At 52.1% G+C, this 21,704-nt stretch overlaps 1 protein-coding gene across 9 annotated transcripts; it reads left to right on the plus strand.

Annotated features, from left to right (window-relative positions):
• The first annotated feature begins 94 nt into the window (after positions 1–94).
• Positions 95–21,088, plus strand: CCDC25 (coiled-coil domain containing 25). 9 transcript variants are annotated; one of them, XM_064411472.1, is made up of 11 exons: positions 95–289; positions 2,577–2,624; positions 3,909–3,948; positions 6,258–6,309; positions 8,408–8,456; positions 10,078–10,200; positions 10,418–10,585; positions 13,234–13,436; positions 14,469–14,574; positions 16,249–16,294; positions 17,806–17,936. In XM_064411472.1, the coding sequence occupies exons 1-10, from the start codon at positions 265–267 to the stop codon at positions 16,263–16,265; spliced, it is 831 nt and encodes a 276-aa protein (XP_064267542.1). In that variant the 5' UTR covers positions 95–264; the 3' UTR covers positions 16,266–16,294; positions 17,806–17,936. The 9 variants fall into 9 exon arrangements, with proteins under 9 accessions (XP_064267542.1, XP_064267541.1, XP_064267547.1 ...); XM_064411471.1 differs by having other exon boundaries at positions 96–289; positions 8,381–8,456; XM_064411473.1 differs by lacking the exon at positions 14,469–14,574 and having other exon boundaries at positions 98–289; positions 8,381–8,456.
• Positions 21,089–21,704: the final 616 nt, after the last annotated feature.

Consider the following 21,704-nt stretch of genomic DNA (forward strand, 5'->3'; position numbering starts at 1 on the left):
TTTCCGTACATTGCCATGGCCGCCCGCACACGCGCGGCTTCCTTTACCCCTGCTCCGTTACGGCTTTGCGCATGCGCATCCTCCCCACGCAGCCCTGACGTCATTACGCACGGCCTCTTCCCGGCCGGGCCTTCCCTGAGGAGGAGGCGGCGGAGCCCCGGGACGGGCCCGGGATAAAAACCGGGAAAAAACCGGGAAAAAACGGGAAAAACGGGATAAAATCGGGAGCGCCGGGAGCAGCGCCGCCCCCGCGCCGCCGCAGCCATGGTGTTCTACTTCACCTCCAACGGTGAGGGAGCCCCGGCGGGCCCTGAGGGGATTCCCGCCAAAATTCCCCTTTTCCCGCCAAAATTCCCCTTTTCCCGCCAAAACCCCCTTTTCCCGCCAATTCCCGCTTCCCCTCAGGAATCTCCGCCATTCCCGGCGTTTCCTTCCCTCGGGATTTTTCCCGCCCGTTCCGGAATTCCCGCGGGAAAACAAATCCCGGGAACGTTCCCGGGAAAAACAACGGGAATGGCTCCTCAAAATCCGGGAATTCTGCGGGAATTCCCAACTTTCCTGGGTTTTCCCAAGGGCCGGGTTTTACCGGATTTTTCTGGGAATTTTCCAGGATTTTCCCTGGGATTTTCCCGCATTTTTTTCAGGATTTTTCCAGGATTTTTTCCAGGTTTTTCCCACAGTTTTCCTTCATTTTTCCTCGATTTCCCCTTGAGTTTTCCAGGGATCTTTCCCTGCATTTTCCAGGATTTTTCCTGCATTTTTCCCAGACTTTTTCCAGGATTTTCCCACATTGTTCCTCAATTTTTCCCGGATTTTTCCGAGGTCTTTCCCAGATTTTTCCAGAATTTTTTTCCAATAATTTTCCAGGATTTTCCCTTCATTTCTCCCAGATTTTCCTGGAATTTTCCCTTGATTTTTCCTGCTTTTTTCCCGGATTTTTCCCACATTTCCCCTCCCAATCCAGGTTTATTTTCCATTCCCTCTTTTCCATCAAGATTTTTTGGGATGTTGGGAATTTTACATCGCAAATATCCCAAAATAAAGGCAGGAATGGAGAGAAATTTGGGAATTTTTGGGAGAAATCTGGGAATTTTTCGGGAGAAATTTGGGAATTTTGGGAGAAAATTGGGAATCGCAGCTGGCATCCGACCCCGCGGGAATTCCCGGATTTGAGAATTCCCAAATTTCCCCGGGAAACCCCAGGGGGGGGAAAAAGAATTTGGGCTCTAAAAAAAACTTGTGACAACAAAATTCCCTCCATCCCCCAGGAGGGAAAAGGGGAATTCCCAGGGATTTCTCAGGAATTCCCAGGATTTTGGGGGCTTTTCCTGGATTTCCACACATCCATTCCAATTTTTTCCCATTTTTCAGTGATTCATTCCCGTTTTTCCTGGATTTCCATGCATCCACTTCCGGTTTTTCCTGCATCCATTCCCATTTTTTCTTGTTTTTCACGGATCTATTCCTGTTTTTCCTGGATTTCCATGGATCCATTCCCATTTTCCATGAATCCTTTCTCACTTTTTCCCGTTTTTCCTGCATCCACTCCTGTTTTTTCCCATTTTTCCTGGATTTCTATGGATCCTTTCCCATTTTTCCTGGATCCATTCCCCATTTTCCCCATTTTTCACGCATCCTTTCCCATTTTTCCTGGATTCCCATGGATCTATTCCAATTTTTTCCCATTGTCTACAGATCCATTCCCGTTTTTTCCCGTTTTTCATTGATCCATTCCTGTTTTTCCTGGATTTCCCTAGATCCATTCCCATTTTTTCCCATTTTCCATGAATCCATTCTTGTTTTTTCTTGTTTTTCCTGGATCCTTTCCCATTTTTCATGGATCCTTTCCCGCTTTTCCTGGATTTCCCTGCATCCATTCCCATTTTTTCCCATTTTTTACACATCCATTCCCATTTTTCCTGCATTTCCTTGGATCCTTTCCCATTTTCCCCATTTTTCCCGGACCCATTCCCATTTTTTCCCATTTTTCACAGATCCATTCCCGTTTTTCAGGGATCCTTTCCCATTTTTCTTGGATTTCAATGGATCCACTTCCGTTTTTTCCCTTTTTTCCATGACCCCATTCCTGTTTTTTCCCGTTTTTCTGGATTTCCCTAGCTCCATTCCCATTTTTTCCCGTTTTTCCTGGATCCATTCCCATTTTTCATGAATCCTTCCTCATTTTTTCCCATTTCTCACGGACCCATTCCCATTTTTCCTGCGTTTCCTTGGATCCATTCCCATTTTTCCCGTGTTCCCCAGATCCACTCCCGTTTTTTCCTATTTTCCATGAATCCATTCCTGTTTTTTCTTGTTTTTCCTGGATTTCCATGGATCCATTCCCATTTTTCCCATTTTCCATGGATCCATTCCCATTTTTTCCGATTTTTCACAGATTTATTCCCATTTTTCCTGGATTTCCGTGGATCCATTCCCATTTTTTCCCATTTTTCACGGATTTATTCCCATTTTTCCCATTTTCCATGGATCCATTCCCATTTTTTCCCATTTTCCCTGGATCCATTCCCGTTTTTTCCCATTCCCCCGTTTCTCACGGCTCCTTTCCCGCTCCGCAGCCGCCGCCGCCGTCTACACCATCTACATGGGCAAGGACAAGTACGAGAGTGAGTCAGTCCGGAATTCCGGGATTCTCGGGGAATTTCGGGAATTATTCGGGCAATTTCGGGATTTTTCGGGAATTTTGGGGCTTTTTTTTGTTAATTTTGGTGGTTTTTGGGGAATTTTGTTGGGAATTTTGGGAATTTGGGGGATTATTTAGGGAATTTTGTCGGGATTATTTTAATTTTTGGGCTTTTTTTGGGAATTTTGGGGATAATTTTGGGAATTTCAGGGATTATTTTTAGAATTTCCCAGATTTTTTGGGGGGGGATTTTTGAGGATGGTTTTGGGAATTTCAGGAATTTTTGGGGAGTTTTGAGACTTTTTAGGAATTTTTGTGATTTTTGGGGGGATTTCAAGGATTGTTTTGGATCATTTTGGGGATTTCAGGGATTATTTTGGGAATTATTCTGGGAATATTTGGGGGGAATTTTGAGAAATATTTTGGAAATTTTAGGGATTGTTTGGGAGTTTTGGGGATTTTTTTGGGATTCTGGGGGGTTATTTTGGGAATTTTTGAGGGATTTTTGTTGGGAATTTCAGGAATTTTATTTTTTAATTCCAGGATTTTTTGGGGAGTTTCTGGGATTTTTTGGAGAATTTTGGGGAATTTTTTTTTTTAATTTCTTGGCTGGATTTTGGTCAGGACAGGAATTCTGGGATTTTGGGGTGGAATCTGGGATTTGGGGCTGGGGTTTGGGTGGGAATTCTGGGATTTGGGATCAGAATCCCAGGATTTTGGGGCTGGAATTCTGGGACTTGGGATTGGATTTGGGATGGGAATTTTGGGATTTGGAGCAGGAATCTGGGATTTGGGGCTGGATTTTGGGTGGGAATTCTGGAATTTGGGGCTGGAATTTTGGCATTTGGGATCAGAATCCCAGGATTTTGGGGCTGGAATTCTGGGACTTGGGGCAGAAATTTTGGGATTTTTGGGGCTGGAATTCTGGGATTTGGGGCAGGAATATTGGGATTTGGGGCTGGAATTCCGGGATTTGGGGTGGGAATTCCGGGATTTGGGGTGGGAATTCTGGGATTTGGGGCTGGATTTGGTTCTGGAGTGCCAGGACATGGGGCTGGATTTTGAGTGGCAATCCTGGGATTTGGGGCTGGATTTGGGGCAGGAATTCTGGGGTTTTAGGGCGGGAATCCTGGCATTTTGGTTGGAAATCCTGGATTTTGGGGCGGGAATTTTGGGATTTGGGGCAGGAATCCGGGGATTTTGGGGCGGGAATTCCGGGCTGTGTGTGTGTGGGAGCTCCGGGCTGAGCCCGCGGCCGTCCCCGCAGACGAGGAGCTGATCAAGCACGGCTGGCCCGAGGACGTCTGGTGAGCGCCGGCAGCCAGCGGGAGCGGGAGAGGCCCGGATCCCACCGGATTCCCCTGATCCCACTGGATTCCCTGATCCCACTGGATTCCCCTGATCCCATTGGAGAGCCCCGGATCCCAGTGCATTCCCCTGATCCCATTGGAGCCCCCTGGATCCCAGTGGGATCCTGCTGGGTGCCCCCTTGTCCCCTGGATCCCTCTGGAGCCCCCTGGATCCCATTGGATTCCCTGGATCCCACTGGATTCCCCTGATCCCATTGGGTACCCTGGATCCCATTGGAGTCCCCTGGATCCCATTGAATTCCCTGGATCCCACTGGATTCCCTGATCCCACTGGAGCCCCCTGGATCCCATTGGATTCCCCTGGATCCCTCTGGAGCCCCCTGGATCCCATTGGATTCCCTGGATCCCACTGGAGTCCCCTGGATCCCATTGGATTCCCCTGATCCCATTGGGTTCCCTGGATCCCATTGGAGTCCCTGGATCCCACTGGAGCCCCCTGGATCCCACTGGATTCCCCTGGATCCCATTGGATTCCCTGGATCCCATTGGAGTCCCCTGGATCCCTCTGGATTCCTCTGACCCCATTTGGATCCTATTGGATTCCCCTTTGTCCCCTGGATCCCTCTGGATTCCCTGGATCTTCTTTGTTCCCCTGATCCCATTGGGATCCCATTGGGTTCTCTGGATCCCATTGGAGTCCCCTGATCCCACGGGATTCCCTGGATCCCATTGGATTCCCTGGATCTCTCTGGATTCCTCTGATCCCATTGGGATCCTGTTGGGTTCCCCCTTGTCCCCTGGATCCCACTGGAGCCCCCTGGATCCCTCTGGATCCCCCTGATCCCATTCGGATCCCCTTTGTCCCCTGGATCCCACTGGAGCCCCCTGGATCCCACTGGATCCCCCTGATCCCATTGCATTCCCTGGATCCCTCGGGATTCCCCTGATCCCATTCGGATCCCGTTTGTCCCCTGGGCCCCGTTTGGATCCCTTTGGACCCCGTTTGTTTTTCCCTGGATCCCATTGGGCTCACCTTTGTTCCCCTGGATCCCGCTGCATCCCCACCGATCCCACTGGATTCCCCTGGATCCCTCTGGACTTTCCTGGATCCTGTCTGTTCCCTCTGATCCCGTTTGTTCCCCGGATCCCGTTTGGATCCCATCGGATTCCCCGATCCCGTTTGTTGCCTGGATCCCATTGCGTTCCCATTGATCCCACGGGATCCCCCTGGATCCCTTGACCCCCTGGATCTCAGCTTCTCCGGGATCCCATTTCCCACCGATCCCGTTTATTCCTCAGCTCCCATCTCACCCTGGATCCCGTTTGTCCCCTGGATCCAGCTGGATCCCCCTGATCCCACTGGATTCTCCTGGATCCCATTGATTTCCCTGGATCCCATTTGGATCCTGTTTGCTTTCCTGGATCCCACTGGATTTCCCTGGATCCCGTTTGGGTCCTCTTTTATCCCCTGGATCCCTCTGGATCCTGTTTGGATCCCGTTTGCTTTCCTGGATCCCCTTTTCCCCTGGATCCCACTGGATTTTCCCTGGATCATTTGTTCCCCTGGATCCCATTGGATTCCCCTCATCCCGTTTGTCCCCGGATCCCGTTTCCTTTCCTGGATCCCCATTTTCCCTGGATCCCGGAATCCCCCGGATCCCCCTGGATCCCGTTTGTTTTCCCCCAATCCCGCTGGATTCCCCAGATCCCATTCCTTCCCTGGATCCCATTTCCCCCCCCTGGATCCCGTTTGGATCCCATTTATTCCCTGGAATTCCCGGAATTCCCAGCATTGCCAAGCTGGCTGTGGGTCAGGATTCCCAGAATTCCTGGCACCGTTTTTTTTTTGGCTGCCTCCGGGTCGGAATTCCCAGAATTCCTGAAATTCCCAGGTTGGAACTCCTGGGTTGGAATTCCCAGAATTCCGAGGTTGGAATGCCCGGAATTCCCGGGTTGGCTTCAGGTCAGAATTCCAAGAATTCCCAGCTCAGCATTCCCGGGTTGGCTCTGGGTCGGAATTCCCAGAATTCCTGGCATTCTGAGCTCGAAATTCCCGGAATTCCCAGAAATCCCAGCTCAGAATTCCTGGAATTCCAAGAATTCCCACCTCAAAATTCCCAGAATTCCCAGCTCAGCATTCCCAGATTTCCTTGAATTCCCAGCTCAGCATTCCTGGGTTGGCTCCAGGTCGGAATTCCCAGAATTCCCAGCTCAGAATTCCCAAAATTCCGAGCTCAGCTTTCCTGGGCTGGCTCTGGGTTGGAATTCCCGGAATTCCGAGCTCGGCATTCCCGGCATTCCCGCAGGTTCCACGTGGACAAGCTCTCCTCAGCCCACGTCTACCTGCGGCTGCACCAGGTAAACCTCGGGGAAAACTCGGGAAAAATTTGGGAAAAAATCGGGAAAATTCGGGAAAAAATCGGGGAAAACTCGGGAAAAATTCGGGAAAAATTTGGGAAAAAATCGGGGAAAATTTGGGAAAAATTCAGGAAAAATTTGGGAAAAAATCGGGAAAAATTTGGGAAAAAATCGGGGAAAATTTGGGAAAAAATCGGGGAAAATTTGGGAAAAATTTTGGGAAAATTTGGGAAAAATCAGGGAAAATTCGGGAAAAATTTGGGAAAAAATCGGGGAAAATTTGGGAAAAAATCGGGGAAAATTTGGGAAAAATTCAGGAAAAATTTGGGAAAAAATCGGGAAAAATTTGGGAAAAAACCGGGGAAATTTTGGAAAAATTTGGGAAAAATTTGGGGAAAATTTGGGAAAAATCAGGGAAAATTCGGGAAAAATTCAGGAAAAATTTGGGGAAAATTTTGGGAAAATTCAGGAAAAATTTGGGGAAAAGCTCAGGGAAAAAAGGTGGGAAAAATGTCAGGAAAATTAGGAAAAGCCTCGGGAAAATGGGAATGTTCCCCGGGAAAAACCTTGGGAAAAATTGGGGGAAAACTCCAGAAAATGGGGAAAAATCTTGGGAAAAATGTCAGAGAATTCCAGGAAAACTTTGGGAAAACCTTGGGAAAATTGGGAGACACCTCGGGAAAAGTGGGAAAAATCTTGGAAAAATTTGGAAGAACCTTGGAAACATTGGGAAAAAAACTGGGAAAATTGGGAAAAATCCTGGGAAAATTGGGAAAGTTTTTGGGAAGGGTGGGAGAAATCTTGGGAAAAGTGGGAAAAACCTCAGGAAATTGGGATATTCTTGGGAAACCTTGGGAAAATTAGGAATAATCTTGGGAAAATGGGAAAAAAATTGGACAAATTGGGGAAAACCTCGGGAAAATTGGGGTATTCCTGGGAAAACATCAGAAAAACTGGGAAAAATCTTGGGAAAATGGGGATATTCTTGGAAAAACCTTGGGAAAAGTGGAAAAAACCTCAGGAAATTGGGAAAAACCTTGGGAAAAGTTGGATATTCTTGGGAAATTTTGGGAAAAGTAGGAAAAATCCTGGGAAAAGTGGGAAAAAAATTGGACAAATTGGGGAAAACCTTGAGAAAAACCTTGGGAAAATTGGGGAAAATTTTGAAAAAACCTGGGAGAATTGGGAAAAACCCTGGGAAAATGGGGATGTTCTTGGAAAAACCTCCGGAAAAGTGGGAAAAACCTTGGGAAAAGTGGAAAAAATCTTGGGAAAATCAGGAGAAACCTTGGGAAAAGTGGGGAATTCCTGGGAAACCTTGGGAAAATTGTGAATAATCTTGGGAAAAGTGGGAAAACCCCTGGGAAAAGTGGGAAAAACCCTGGGAAAATTGGGGAAAACCTCGGGAAAATGTGGGAAATGTGCTTGAACTTTGGGCTGAGGAGGGGATTTGGGATTTGGGATTTGGGGATTTGGGCTTGGGGATTTGGGATTTGGGATTTGGGATTTGGGGATTTGGGGATTTGGGATTTGGGGATTTGGGATTTGGGGTTTGGGATTTGGGATTTGGGATTTGGGATTTGGGGATTGGGGATTTGGGATTTTGGGATTTGGGATTTGGGGATTTGGGATTTGGGGTTTGGGATTTGGGATTTGGGATTTGGGATTTGGGGTTAGGGATTTGGGATTTGGGAATTTGGGATTGGGGATTTGGGGATTTGGGATTTGGGGATTTGGGGATTTGGGATTGGGGATTTGGGGATTTGGGATTTGGGATTTGGGGATTTGGGATTTGGGATTTGGGGATTTGGGATTTGGGGATTTGGGATTTGGGGATTTGGGATTTGGGGTTAGGGATTTGGGATTTGGGAATTTGGGATTGGGGATTTGGGGATTTGGGATTTGGGGATTTGGGATTTGGGAATTTGGGATTGGGGATTTGGGGATTTGGGGATTTGGGATTTGGGGATTTGGGATTTGGGATTTGGGATTTGGGGATTTGGGATTCGGGATTTGGGATTTGGGATTTGGGATTTGGGGATTTGGGATTTGGGCTTTGGGCTTCGGGCAGGGCCAGAGCCTGGACGACATCCCCAAGGAGGTGCTGAGCGACTGCGCCCACCTGGTCAAGGCCAACAGCATCCAAGGTATCCAAAAATTCCCTTTTTTCCTCTTGCCCAAATTTTCCCCCTTTTTCCCTCTTTCTCCCACTTTTTTCCCAACATTTTTCCCATTTCTCCCTAATTTTCCTTCCTTTTTCCCCAATTTTCCCTACATTTTCCCCAATTTTTCCCCATTTATGTCATTTTTTTTCCATTTTCTCACATTTTTCCCCACTTTTTTCCATTTTCTGAATTTTTCCCCATTTTCCCAACATTTTTCCCATTTTCCCCCAATTTTCCTTCTTTTTTCCCATTTTTCCCCAATTCTCCCCCAATATTTTTCCCATTTTCCCCCAATTTTCCTTCTTTTTTTCCCAATTTTCCCAATTTTTCCCAACTTTTCCCCCATTTATCTCCTTTTTTTTTCATTTTCTCACGTCTCCCCCACTTTTTTCCATTTTCCGAATTTTTCCCCATTTTTTCTCCATTTTCCCCCATTTTTCCCAATATTTTTCCCATTTTCCCCAAATTTGCCTTTTTTTTTTCCATTTTCCCCCATTTTCCCACATGTTTCCCACATTTTCGTCACTTATCCCCAATTCTTCCCCATTTTTCTCCATATTTTTCCCATTTTTTACCCATTTTTCCCATTTTTGCCCATTTTCCCCTGTTTTTACCCCATTTTTCCCTCGTTTCCAGGCTGCAAGCTGAGCTCGGTGACAGTGCTTTACCCTGATTGTGTTTTACCCCGTTTTTGCCCATTTTTGCCCGTTTTCCCCATTTTTTACCCCATTTTTCCCCAGGCTGCAAGCTGAGCTCGGTGACGGTGCTTTACCCTGATTGTGTTTTTACCTGTTTTTATCCATTTTTGCCCATTTTTGCCTGTTTTTACCCCGTTTCCAGGCTGCAAGCTGAGCTCGGTGACCGTGGCTTACCCTGATTTTGTTTTTTCCCGTTTTTACCCATTTTCACTGTTTTTTACCCCATTTCTGGGCAGGCTGCAAGCTGAGCTCGGTGACCGTGCTTCACCCTGATTGTGTTTTACCCCATTTTTGCCCGTTTTTGCCCGTTTTCCCCTGTTTTTGCCCCAGGCTGCAAGCTGAGCTCGGTGACGGTGCTTTACCCCGTATTTAACCCATTTTTGCCCGTTTTAGCCCGTTTTTACCCCATTTTCAGGCTGCAAGCTGAGCTCGTGACGGTGATGGTGGTTTACCCTGATTTTATCCATTTTTGCCCATTTTCCCCTGTTTTTACCCCATTTTCCCCCCAGGCTGCAAGCTGAGCTCGGTGACGGTGCTTTACCCTGATTGTGGTTTTACCCCGTTTTTAACCCGTTTTTGCCCGTTTTCCCCTGTTTTTCCCCCAGGCTGCAAGCTGAGCTCGGTGACGGTGCTTTACCCTGATTGTGTTTTTACCTGTTTTTAACCCATTTTTGCCCGTTTTTGCCCGTTTTTCCCCCATTTCCAGGCTGCAAGCTGAGCTCGGTGACGGTGCTTTACCCTGACTGTGTTTTTGCCCGTTTTTGCCCGTTTTAGCCATTTTTTCCCCCATTTTTCCCCAGGCTGCAAGCTGAGCTCGGTGACGGTGCTTTACCCTGACTGTGTTTTTACCTGTTTTTAACCCATTTTTGCCTGCTTTCCCCTGTTTTTTCCCCATTTCTGGGCAGGCTGCAAGCTGAGCTCGGTGACGGTGGTTTACACGCCCTGGAGCAACCTGCGCAAAACGCCCGACATGGACGTGGGGCAGATCGGCTTCCACCGCAGCAAGGACGTAAGAGTGGGAATGGGAATGTGGGAATGTGGGAATGGGAATTTGGGAATGTGGGAATGGGAATTTGGGAATGTGGGAATGGGAACGGGATCAGATCGGCTTCCACCGCAGCAAGGACGTAAGAGTGGGGGAAACGTGGGAATTCGGGAATGTGGGAATGGGAATGTGGGAATGTGGGAACGGGATCGGCTTCCACCGCAGCAAGGACGTGAGTCGGGGAAACGTGGGAATGAAACTGGGAATAAATCTGGGAATGAAACTGGGAATGTGGGAATGGGAACGGGATCAGATCGGCTTCCACCGCAGCAAGGACGTGAGTCAGGGAAACATGGGAATTCGGGAATGTGGGAATGAAACTGGGAATGTGGGAACGGGATCAGATCGGCTTCCACCGCAGCAAGGACGTGAGTGGGGGATGAAACTGGGAATGTGGGAATGGGAATGGGAATTTGGGAATGGGAACGGGATCGGCTTCCACCGCAGCAAGGATGTAAGAGTGGGGAATGAAACTGGGAATAAATCTGGGAATGGGAATGGGAATCTGGGAATGGGATCGGCTTCCACTGCAGCAAGGACGTGAGTGGGGAACATGGGAATGTGGGAATGTGGGAATGGGAATGGGAATGTGGGAATGTGGGAATGGGATCAGCTTCCACCGCAGCAAGGATGTAAGAGTGGGGAACATGGGAATGTGGGAATGAAACTGGGAATAAATCTGGGAATGTGGGAATGTGGGAATGTGGGAATGGGATCGGCTTCCACTGCAGCAAGGACGTGAGTGGGGAACATGGGAATGTGGGAATGGGAATGGGAATGTGGGAATGGGGATGGGATCGGCTTCCACCGCAGCAAGGACGTGAGTCAGGGATGGGAATGGGAATGTGGGAATGAAACTGGGAATTTGGGAATCTGGGAGTGGGAACGGGAACGGCTTCCACCGCAGCAAGGACGTGAGTGAGAAACAAAATAAATCTGGGAATGAAACTGGGAATTTGGGAATGTGGGAATGGGATCGGCTTCCACCGCTGCAAGGATGTAAGAGTGGGAAACATGGGAATGGGAATGGGAATATGGGAATGAAACTGGGAATTTGGGAATCTGGGAGTGGGAACGGGAACGGCTTCCACTGCAGCAAGGATGTGAGTGAGAAACAAAATAAACCTGGGAATGAAACTGGGAATAAACCTGGGAATTTGGGAATGAAACTGGGAATGTGGGGATGGGATCGGCTTCCACTGCAGCAAGGATGTGAGTGAGAAAATAAACCTGGGAATGTGGGAATAAATCTGGAAATTTGGGAATGTGGGAATGGGATCGGCTTCCACCGCAGCAAGGACGTGAGTGAGAGAGGGGAATAAACCTGGGAATTTGGGAATAACGGATATGGGAGTTTGGGAATGGGAATAAATCTGGGAGTAAATCTGGGAATTTGGGAATAGATCTGGGAATTCGGGAATGAATCTGGGAGTAAATCTGGGAATGGGAACTGGGAATATGGGAATTGGGAATGGGAATTGGGAATGGGAGCACATCGGCTTCCAGCGGCACAAGGACATGAGAGACGGGAATGTGGGAATTGAATTTGGGAATGTGGGAATTTGGGAATGAATCTGAGACGGGAATGGGAATAAACCTGGGAATGTGGAAATGCATTTGGGAATGTGGGGTTGGGAATGGGGAATGGGAGTGGGAACAGTGGGAATGCTTCCAGGAAAGGGAAGGGTTGGAATTGGGAATGGGAACGGTGGGAATTGGGACTGGGAATAACGGGAATAACGGGAATGTGGGAACAGGAACGGGGGGAACGTGAGGATGGGGAACCTCGGGAATCCAGCCGGGAATGGGAACAGCCAAAATCTGGGAATGGGAATTGGGAATTTGGGAATGGGGAACAGGAATCTGGGAGTGGGAACAAGAATCTGGGAATGGCAATTTGGGAATTGGGAATTTGGGAATGGGGAACAAAAATCTGGGAATGGGAACAGTGGGAATCCATCCAGGAATGGGAACAGCCAAAATCTGGGAATTGGGAATTTGGGAATGGGGAACAGGAATCTGGGAGTGGGAACAGTGGGAATCCAGCCGGGAATGGGAACAGCCAAAATCTGGGAATGGGAATTGGGAATTTGGGAATGGGGAACAGGAATCTGGGAATGGCAATTTGGGAATTAGGAATTTGGGAATGGGGAACAGGAATCTGGGAATGGGAACAGTGGGAATCCATCCAGGAATGGGAAAAGCAGGAATGCAGGAATGGGAACGGTAGAAATCTGGGAATCATCATCGGGAATGCGGGAATGGGAACACCGGGAATATTCCGCTTTCCTGGTTTTCCCACAATTCCCAGCACAAACCAGGACTGGAATGTTTTTCCCATTGGGAACATTCCGCATTCCCAGTTTTCCCACAATTCCCTCCATCTCCAGCAGGGAGCAGCACCGGGACGTTTTTCCCGTTGGGAACATTCCACATTCCCGGTTTTCCCACAATTCCCAACATTCCCACACAAACCGGGATCAGGGGTTTTGCCCAGTTCGGAAATCCCTCCCCCATTCCCAATTTTTCCCCGGAATTCCCGCTTTTCCGGGCTCGCGTGCCATCGGTGGAGCAGCACTCCCCCGACTCCCTTTTCTTTTCTCCTTTTCCTTGGAATTCCCAGTTCAATTCCCGTTTTTCCAGGAATTCCAGGAGCACGCGCTGGTGGTGGAGCAGAGCCCCAGTTCCCGGTTTAACTCCCAGTTTAGTCCCAGTTTAATTCCCGGTTTAACCCCAGCTGCGCTCGGTGACGGTGGAGCGGCGGAGCAGCTCACTCCTAATTCCCAGTTCAATCCCGGTTCAATCCCAGTTTAACCCCGGTTCAATCCCCGGTTTAAGCCCGGTTTAAGCCCGGTTTATCCCGTCCCAGGTGCGCTCGGTGACGGTGGAGCGGCGCGCGGCGGAGCAGCTCACTGCCAATCCCCAGTTCAATCCCAGTTCAATCCCAGTTTAACCCCGGTTTAACCCAGGTTTAGTCACAGGTTTAGTCCCTGTTTTAACCCTGGTTTAACCCCAGGTGCGCTCGGTGACGGTGGAGCGGCGCGCGGCGGAGCAGCTGCGGCGCCTGGAGCGCACGCGCGTGGAGCGCTTCCCGGACCTGGCGGCCGAGCGGGAATGCCGCGACCGCGAGGAGCGCGGCCGGCGCCGCACGGAGCTGCAGGAGCAGCGGCGCCAGCAGCGCGAGGAGCTCCGCAGGAAAAAGGAGATGGAGGAGCTCCGGTGGGAACCCCGGGATTTGGGAATTCGGGGAATGTCTGGTGGGAATGTTTGGTGGGAATTCCAGGAATGTCTGGTCAGAACGTTGGGAATGTTTGGTGGAATGTGGCAGCGGATGGAGCTGCAGGAGCAGCGCCGCGAGCAGAGGGAGGAGCTCCGCAGGGGGAGGGAGATGGAGGAGCTCCGGTGGGAATTCTGGGAAGGTTTGATGGGAAATTTCGTTGGGAATTCTGGGAATGTTTGGTGGGGATGCCAGGAATGTTTGGTGGGAATGTTTGCTGGGAATGTTTGCTGGGAATGTTGGGAACGTTTGGTGGCGGCGCCGCACGGAGCTGCAGGAGCAGCGCCGTGAGCAGAGGGAGGAGCTCCGCAGGAAAAAGGAGATGGAGGAGCTCCGGTGGGAATGCCGGGATTTGGGAATTCTGGGAATGTCTGGTGGGAATGTTTGGTGGGAATTCCAGGAATGTTTGGTCAGAACGTTGGGAATGTTTGGTGGAATGTGGCAGCGGATGGAGCTGCAGGAGCAGCACCGGGAGCAGAGGGAGGAGCTCCGCAGGGGGAGGGAGATGGAGGAGCTCCGGTGGGAATTCTGGGAAGGTTTGATGGGAAATTTCGTTGGGAATTCTAGGAATGTTTGGTGGGGATGCCAGGAATGTTTGGTGGGAATGTTTGCTGGGAATGTTTGCTGGGAATGTTGGGGATGTTTGGTGGCAGCGCCGCACGGAGCTGCAGGAGCAGCGCCAGGAGCTCCGCAGGGAAACGGAGATGGAGGAGCTCCGGTGGGAATGAATGCCAGGAATTCCGGGAGTGTTTATTGGGAATGACTGGTGGGAATGTTGGGAATGTTTGCTGGGAATGTTTGGTGGGAATGCCAGGAATGTTTGCTGGGAATGTTGCGAATGTTTGCTGGGAATGCGGTGCCACGTGGAGCTGCAGGAGCAGCGCGAGGAGCTCCGCAGGAAGAGGGAGATGGAGGAGCTCCATTGGGAATCCTGGGAATGTTTCATGGGAATGACTGGTGGGAATGTTTGGTAGGAATGTTGGGAATGTTTGGTGGAATGTGGCAGTGGATGGAGCTGCAGGAGCAGCGCCGGGAGCAGCACGAGGAGCTCCGCAGGAAAAAGGAAATGGAGGAGCTCCGGTGGGAATCCCAGGAATTTGGGAATTATGGGAATGTTTATTGGGAAATTTGTTGGGAATTCCAGGGTTGTTTGGTGGGAATGTTGGGAATGTCTGGTGGGAATGTTTGGTGGGAATTCCAGGAATGTTTGCTGGGAATGTTGGGTGGTGATGCTGGATGGAGCTGCAGGAGCAGCACCGGGAACAGAGAGCGGAGCTCCGCAGGAAAAAGGAGATGGAGGAGCTCCGGTGGCATTGAATGCCAGGAATTCCGGGAATGTTTCATGGGAATGACTGGTGGGAATGCTGAGAATGCTTGGTGGGAATGTGTGGTGGGAATTCCAGGAATGTTTGTTGGGAATGTTTGGTGGGAATGTTGGGAATGTTTGGTTGTGGCGCCGCATGGAGCTGCAGGAGCAGCGCGAGGAGCTCTGCAGGGAAACGGAGATGGAGGAGCTCCGGTGGGAATGAATGCTGGGAATTCCGGGAGTGTTTATTGGGAATGTTTGGTGGGAATTCCAGGAATGTTTGGTCAGAATGTTGGCAATGTCTGGAGGGAATGTTGGGAGTGTTTGCTGGGAATGTGGCACTGGATGGAGCTGCAGGAGCAGCGCCGCGAGCAGCGCGAGGAGCTCCGCAGGGGGAGGGAGATGGAGGAGCTCCGGGGGGAATCCCGGGAATGTTTCATGGGAATGACTGGTGGGAATGTTTGGTGGGAATTCCAGGAATGTCTGGTGGGAATGTTGGGAATATCTGGTGGGAATGTCTGGTGGTAATGTTGGGAATATCCGGTGGGAATGTCTGGTGGGAATGTTGGGAATGTTTGCTGGGAATGTTGGGAATGCCGCGAGGAGCGCGGGCGGCGCCGGGAACAGAGAGAGGAAATGCAGAGAAAAAGGGAGGTGGAGGAGCTCCGGTGGGAATTCCGGGAATTCTGGTGGGAATGTTTGCTGGGAATTCCAGGAACGTTTTGTGGGAATTTGGGAATGTCTGGTGGGAATTCCGGGATCGGAGCTCCTGGGGATTTTCCAAGGTGAATCCCGGCTTTGGTCAGGGAGTGGGGACTGGGAATGCTGGGGGACAGAGCCTGGAATTCCCTTGGGAATTCCCTCTGGAATTCCCTCAGTTGCCTCTGGATTGCCTTCAGAATTGCCTTTGGAATTTCTCCTGAAATTTTCTCTGGAATTCCCTTTGGAATTCTCTCTGGAATTGCCTTTGGAATTGCCCTGCAATTCCCTCTGGAATTGGGTTTGGAATTGCCCCAATTCCCTCTGGAATTCCCTCCGGCATTTCCGGAGCTTTCTCGGGATTCCTGCTGCTCCCCCTGGAATTCTGGATCCCGGATAACCGGGAATGTGGGGCCGGGATGTGCCGGGAATTCCTCCCGAGGGATTTGGGAATTTGGGATTCCCAGGATTCCCTGGGGAGCTTCCCAAAAACCGGGATGGAAGGAAATCCGGGAATTTCCCAGGATGGGGATCCCAAATCCGGGAATTTCCCGGGATCAGGATCCCAAATCTGGGAATTTCCCAGCTGGGGGATCCCAGAGAAAAACCTCGGGATGAAGGAATTGCGGGATAATCGACGAGGGGCGGAATTCCAGAGGGGAAATCCTCGGGAATTCTGGGATCCGCCCCGCGTTTTCAGCGGGAATTCCGCCGGAATTCCGGGATGATTTTGGGAATTGTCCCTGCAGGAGCTACTCGTCCCTGATGAAGGCAGAGAACATGTGCTCCAACCAGGTGAGGGACCCCGGAATTCCGGGAATTCCTGGGAAAAGGGGGGGGGGGGAAATGGGAATTGTGGGGTTAATGGGATTGGGGAAAGTGGGATTGGGAATGGGGTTGGGAATTGTGGGAATAATGGGGTTGGGAATAATGGGATTAATGGGATGGGACTGGGAATGGGATGGGAACGGGAATAACAGGAATGGGAATGGTGGGAATGATGGAATTGGGAACAATGGGGATAATGGGATTGGGATTGGTGGGAAAAATGGGAATGGTGGGAATGGGATTAGGATTGGGGAATGGGATTGGGAGTTGTGGGATGGGAATAGTGGGGAAAATGGGATTGGGAATGATGGGAATAATGGGAATGAGAATGGGAACAGGAACAGGAATGGGGTGGAAATAACGGGATTGGGCATGGTGGGAAATCTGGGAATCATGGGTGGGAATGGGGATGGGATGATGCAATAATGGGATCAGTGGGAATGGGAATGATGGGAATAATGAAATTAGCAATAATGGGAATTATGGGAATTATGGGATTGGGAATGGGGTTGGGAGTAATGGGATTAATGGGATGGGACTGGGAATGGTGGGAATGGGAATAGTGGGAATGATGGGATGGGAATGATGGGAATGGGATGGGAATAGGAACAGGAGTGGGATTGGGAATCGTGGGAAATCTGGGAATCATGGAGATGGGATCAATGGGAATGGGAATAATGGGAATAATGGGGTTGGGAATGATGGGAATAACAGGAATGGGAGTAGTGGGAATGATGAGAATTCCCGGAGCTCCAGACCCCAAAGGGTCCCCATGGGAATTCCCACATTCCCATTCCCAAATACCCAAATTCCCATTCCCACATTCCCAGTTCCCAAATTCCCAAATCCCAAAATCCCCAAATCCCAAAACCCGAATTCCCAAATCCCAAAATTCCCAAAATCCCACATTCCCAAAATCCCCAAATTCCCAATTCCCCAAATCCCCAAAATGCCAATTCCCAAAATTCCCAAATCCTAAATCCCAAATCCCCAAATTCCCAAATCCCAAAAGCCCAAAATCCCAATTCCCCCAAATCCCAATTCCCAAATCCCCAAATTCCCAAATCCCCAAAATCCCAATTCCCAAAATTCCCAAATCTCAAATTCCCAATCCCCAACCTCCCAAATTCCCATAATCCCAATTCCCCAAATTCCCAAATCCTAAATCCCAATTCCCCACATTCCCAATCCCAAATTCCTAAATCCCAACTCCTCAAATTCCCAAATCCCAACTCCCCAAATTCCCAATTCCCCAAATTCCCACATTCCCCAATTCCCAAAATCCCAATTCCCCACATTCCCAAAATTCCCACATCTCAAAATCCCAAATCCCCAAAATCCAAATTCCCAAATCCCAAATTCCCCAAATCCCAATTCCCCAAATTCCCACATTCCCAATCCCAAATTCCCAAAATCCCAAATCCCAAAATCCCAATTCCCCAATTCCCAATCCCCATTATTCCCTCTTTTCCCGGCAGGACGGGAACGACTCCGATGATTTCATGTGAGGATCCTTCGGGAATTCCCGGGAACAGGAGCTGGGGCAGCTCCCGGACTTTGGGGGGAATTCCCGGGAATGTCGGAGCCAACAAAGCCGGGATCGGCTGGAGCCGCCTCTGGAATTCTTGTCGGGAATTCGGGAATTGCTCTGGACGTGGGGGTTGGGATTTTGGGGTTTCGGGATTCCCGATTTGTCCCCACCCCCATCCCTTTAGGGCATCACCCCAAATCCCATCGGGATCATCCCGACCCTTCCCGGGGCTCAGCTCCCCCCAAAATCCCCAGAATTCCCCCCAAATCTTTCCCAAATCCCATCGGGATCATCCCGGCACTTCCCGGGGCTCAGCCCCCCCAAATTCCACAGAATTCCCCCCAAATCTTTCCCAAATCCCATCGGGATCATCCCGACCCTTCCCGGGGGTTCAGCTCCCCCAGAATCCCCCCCAGATTCCCCCAAATCCTCCCCGATTTCCCGAAAATTCCATCGGGATGTTCCCGGCACCTCCTGGGGACCCCGCGGGGCCGGGGGTGGCACGGGGCTCCCCGTCCCCGCTCCTGTCCGTGTCCCCCTCTCCCTGTCCCCATCCCGGGGCTGGCGCTGCTGTCCCCCTGTCCGTGTCCCTGTGTCCCTCTGTCCCCCTGTCTCCGTGTCCCTGTGTCCCCCTGTCCCCGTGTCCCCGTGTCCCCGTGTCCGTGTGTCCCTGTCCCCCTGTCCGTGTCCCTGTGTCGCTGTCCCCGTCACGGTCCTGGAGGTGGCGCTGCTGTCCCCCTGTCCCTGTCCGTGTCCCCATCCCCATGTCCCTCTGTCCCCTGTCCCGGGGGTGGCGCTGCTGTCCTCCTGTCGCTGTCCCTGTCCGTGTGTCCTTGTCCCTGTGTCGCTGTCCCCCTGTCCCTGTCCGTGTCCCTGTCCCCAGTCCCTGTCCGTGTCCCTGTCCCGGGGGTGGCACTGCTGTCCCTGTCCCCTGTCCCGGTCAGGGTCCCCGTGTCCCCGGGCTCTCCCGCTGTCCCCTGGCGCTGTCCGTGTCCCCGCTGTCCCCTGTCCCGCTCAAGGTCCCGGTAGTCCCGGCGGTCCCGGTGTCCCCCGGTGTCCCCCTGTCCCTGGACTCTCCCCATGTCCCCGCTGTCCCGGTCAAGGTTCCAGTAGTCCCGGTGTCCCCGGTGTCCCCCTGTCCCCGGTGTCCCCCTGTCCCCGGTGTCCCCCTGTCCCCGGTTCTCCGCCGCCGCCGCCGCGCCCCGGGGCCCCGCGGGCTCCCGGGATTCCCTTGTCGCCCTTGGAGCCGGGAATGCCGCGGGAGCCGGGCGGGCCCCGCTGCCCCCGCGGCCCGGCCGCTCCCGGAGATCCCGGAGATCCCGGTGATCCCGGAGATCCCAGAGATCCTGGTGATCCCAAATCCCCGAGGTCGCCCTGGGGGCCCGGAGTTCCCGGCGCTCTCCCGGATCCGGGGTCGCCCCTGGGGCCGCGCAGCCCCGGGAGCCCCGGAATGACAGCGGGGATCCGGGAATGGAACGGGAAAACAGGAATTCCAACCGGGAATGAAACAGGAAAACAGGAATTCCACATGGGAATGCTCTGGGAAAAACGGGAATTCCACATGGGAATGATCCGGGGAAAATGGGAATTCCAACCGGGGAATGATCCCAGAAAACGGGAATTCCAACCGGGGAATGAAACGGGAAAATGGGAATTCCAGCTGGGGAATGATCCAGGAATTCCACACGGGAATGATCCAGGAAAATGGGAATTCCACATGGGGAATGAAACGGGAAAAGCAGGAATTCCTCCTGGGAATGCTCCGGGAAAACGGGAATTCCACACGGGAATGCTCCAGTGCGGGAAAATGGAAATTCCACATGGCAATGATCCGGGGAAAATGGGAATGCCACACGAGGAATGCTGCGGTCCTGGAAAACCAGGAATTCCACCCAGGGAACCGAACGGGAAAACGGGAATTCCACATGGGGAATGCTCTGGGAAAAATGGGAATTCCACAGGGGGAATGATCCGGGAAAAATGGGAATAATTCCACACGGGAATGATCCGGGGAAAATGGGAATTCCAACTGGGGAATGCCCAGGAAAAATGGGAATTCCAACTGGGGAATGAAATGGGAATTCCACACGGGAATGATCCAGGAAAATGGGAATTCACACAGGGAATGCTCTGGGAAAACAGGAATTCCACACGGGAATGAAACAGGAAAACGGGAATTCCACCCAGGGAATGCTCCGGGAAAAATGGGAATTCCACACGGGAATGCTCCGGTGCTGAGGGAAATGGGAATTCCAACCAGGGAATGATCCAGGGAAAATGGGAATTCCGCACGAGGAATGCTGCGGGAAAAACAGGAATTCCACATGGGGAATGAAACGGGAATTCACACAGGGAATGCTCTGGGAAAACGGGAATTCCATCCGGAGAATGATCCGGAAAAATGGGAATTCCACACAGGGAATGCTCTGGGAAAACAGGAATTCCACATGGGGAATGAAATGGGGAACACAGGACTTGCACCCAGGGAATGCTCTGGTGCCAGGAAACCGGGAATTCACACGCGGAATGCTCCGGGAAAAATGGGAATTCCACACGGGGAGTGCTCTGGGAAAACCGCGAATTCTATCCAGGGAATGCTCCACTCTCGGGAAAACCAGGAATTCCACACAGGGAATGCTCCGGTCCTGGCAAAGCCCGGAAAACCCGGAATTCCATCCCGGGAATGGGGATGGGCGGGAATTCCCCCCAGGGGTTCGGGAAGAGCCGCTGGCTCCGTGCTGGGGGCACAGGGAGCGACACCGGGGGGAGTCGGGACATTCCCAAATCCCAAAATCCCACCCTGACCCAGGGAAGGGTCACCTGGCCCGGGACAGCCCCAGACCCACGGGATGATCCCGGCGCCATCCCAAACCGCGGGGTTTGGATCCTCCTCCACGTTCCTTGGGATCAGAATTCCCAAAATCTGACCTCATCCCAAGAAGAGTCCCCTCCCTGCTGTCCCTGGGATCAGCACATCCAAAGGAAGATCCCGGTGCCATCCCTGACCTCAGGGTTTGGATCCTCCTCCATGTTCCTTGGGATCGGGATTCCCAAAATCCCACCCCATCCCAAGAAGGGTCCCTTCCCTGCTGTCCCTGGAACAGCCCCACATCCACGGGATGATCCCGGTGCCATCCCAGACCTTGTCCAGGATCATTCCTGGCGATCAGGACCCCCCGATCCCGCCCCATCCCGGGAAAAGCCGCCTTCCCTCCCTCCCTCCCTCCCTCCCTCCCTCCCTCCCTCCCTCCCTCCCTCCCTCCCTCCCTCCCTCCCTCCCTCCCTCCCTCCCTCCCTCCCTCCCTCCCTCCCTCCCTCCCTCCCTCCCTCCCTCCCTCCCTCCCTCCCTCCCTCCCTCCCTCCCTCCCTCCCTCCCTCCCTCCCTCCCTCCCTCCCTCCCTCCCTCCCTCCCTCCCTCCCTCCGTCGGAGCCCGCTGCCGTTCCGGAGCAGCTCCGCGTGCCGCGCGCCCACCGCCCTCACCTCCTGCACCACTGCCAGGGCCGGTTCCTCACGCCCGGCTCCAGCCGGGCCCCCGGCACCCAGACTGCTCCCGGAGCTGCTCCGCGCCCGCCTGGAGCGTCCCGAGGGACCGGCCGAGCTCGCGGAGCTCCAGCCCGTGCCCGCGGAGCTGCAGCCCGTGCCCGCGGAGCTCCAGCCTGTGCTCGCGGAGCTCCAGCCTGTGCCCGTGGAGCTGCAGCCCGTGCCCGCGGAGCTCCAGCCCATGCCCGCGGAGCTCCAGCCCGTGCCCGTGGAGCTGCAGCCCGTGCCTGCGGAGCTCCAGGCCGTGCTCACGGAGCTGCAGCCCGTGCCTGCGGAGCTCCAGGCCGTGCTCACGGAGCTCCAGC

Source organism: Passer domesticus, chromosome 3, assembly GCF_036417665.1.
Source record: "Passer domesticus isolate bPasDom1 chromosome 3, bPasDom1.hap1, whole genome shotgun sequence".
NCBI lineage: Eukaryota > Metazoa > Chordata > Aves > Passeriformes > Passeridae > Passer > Passer domesticus.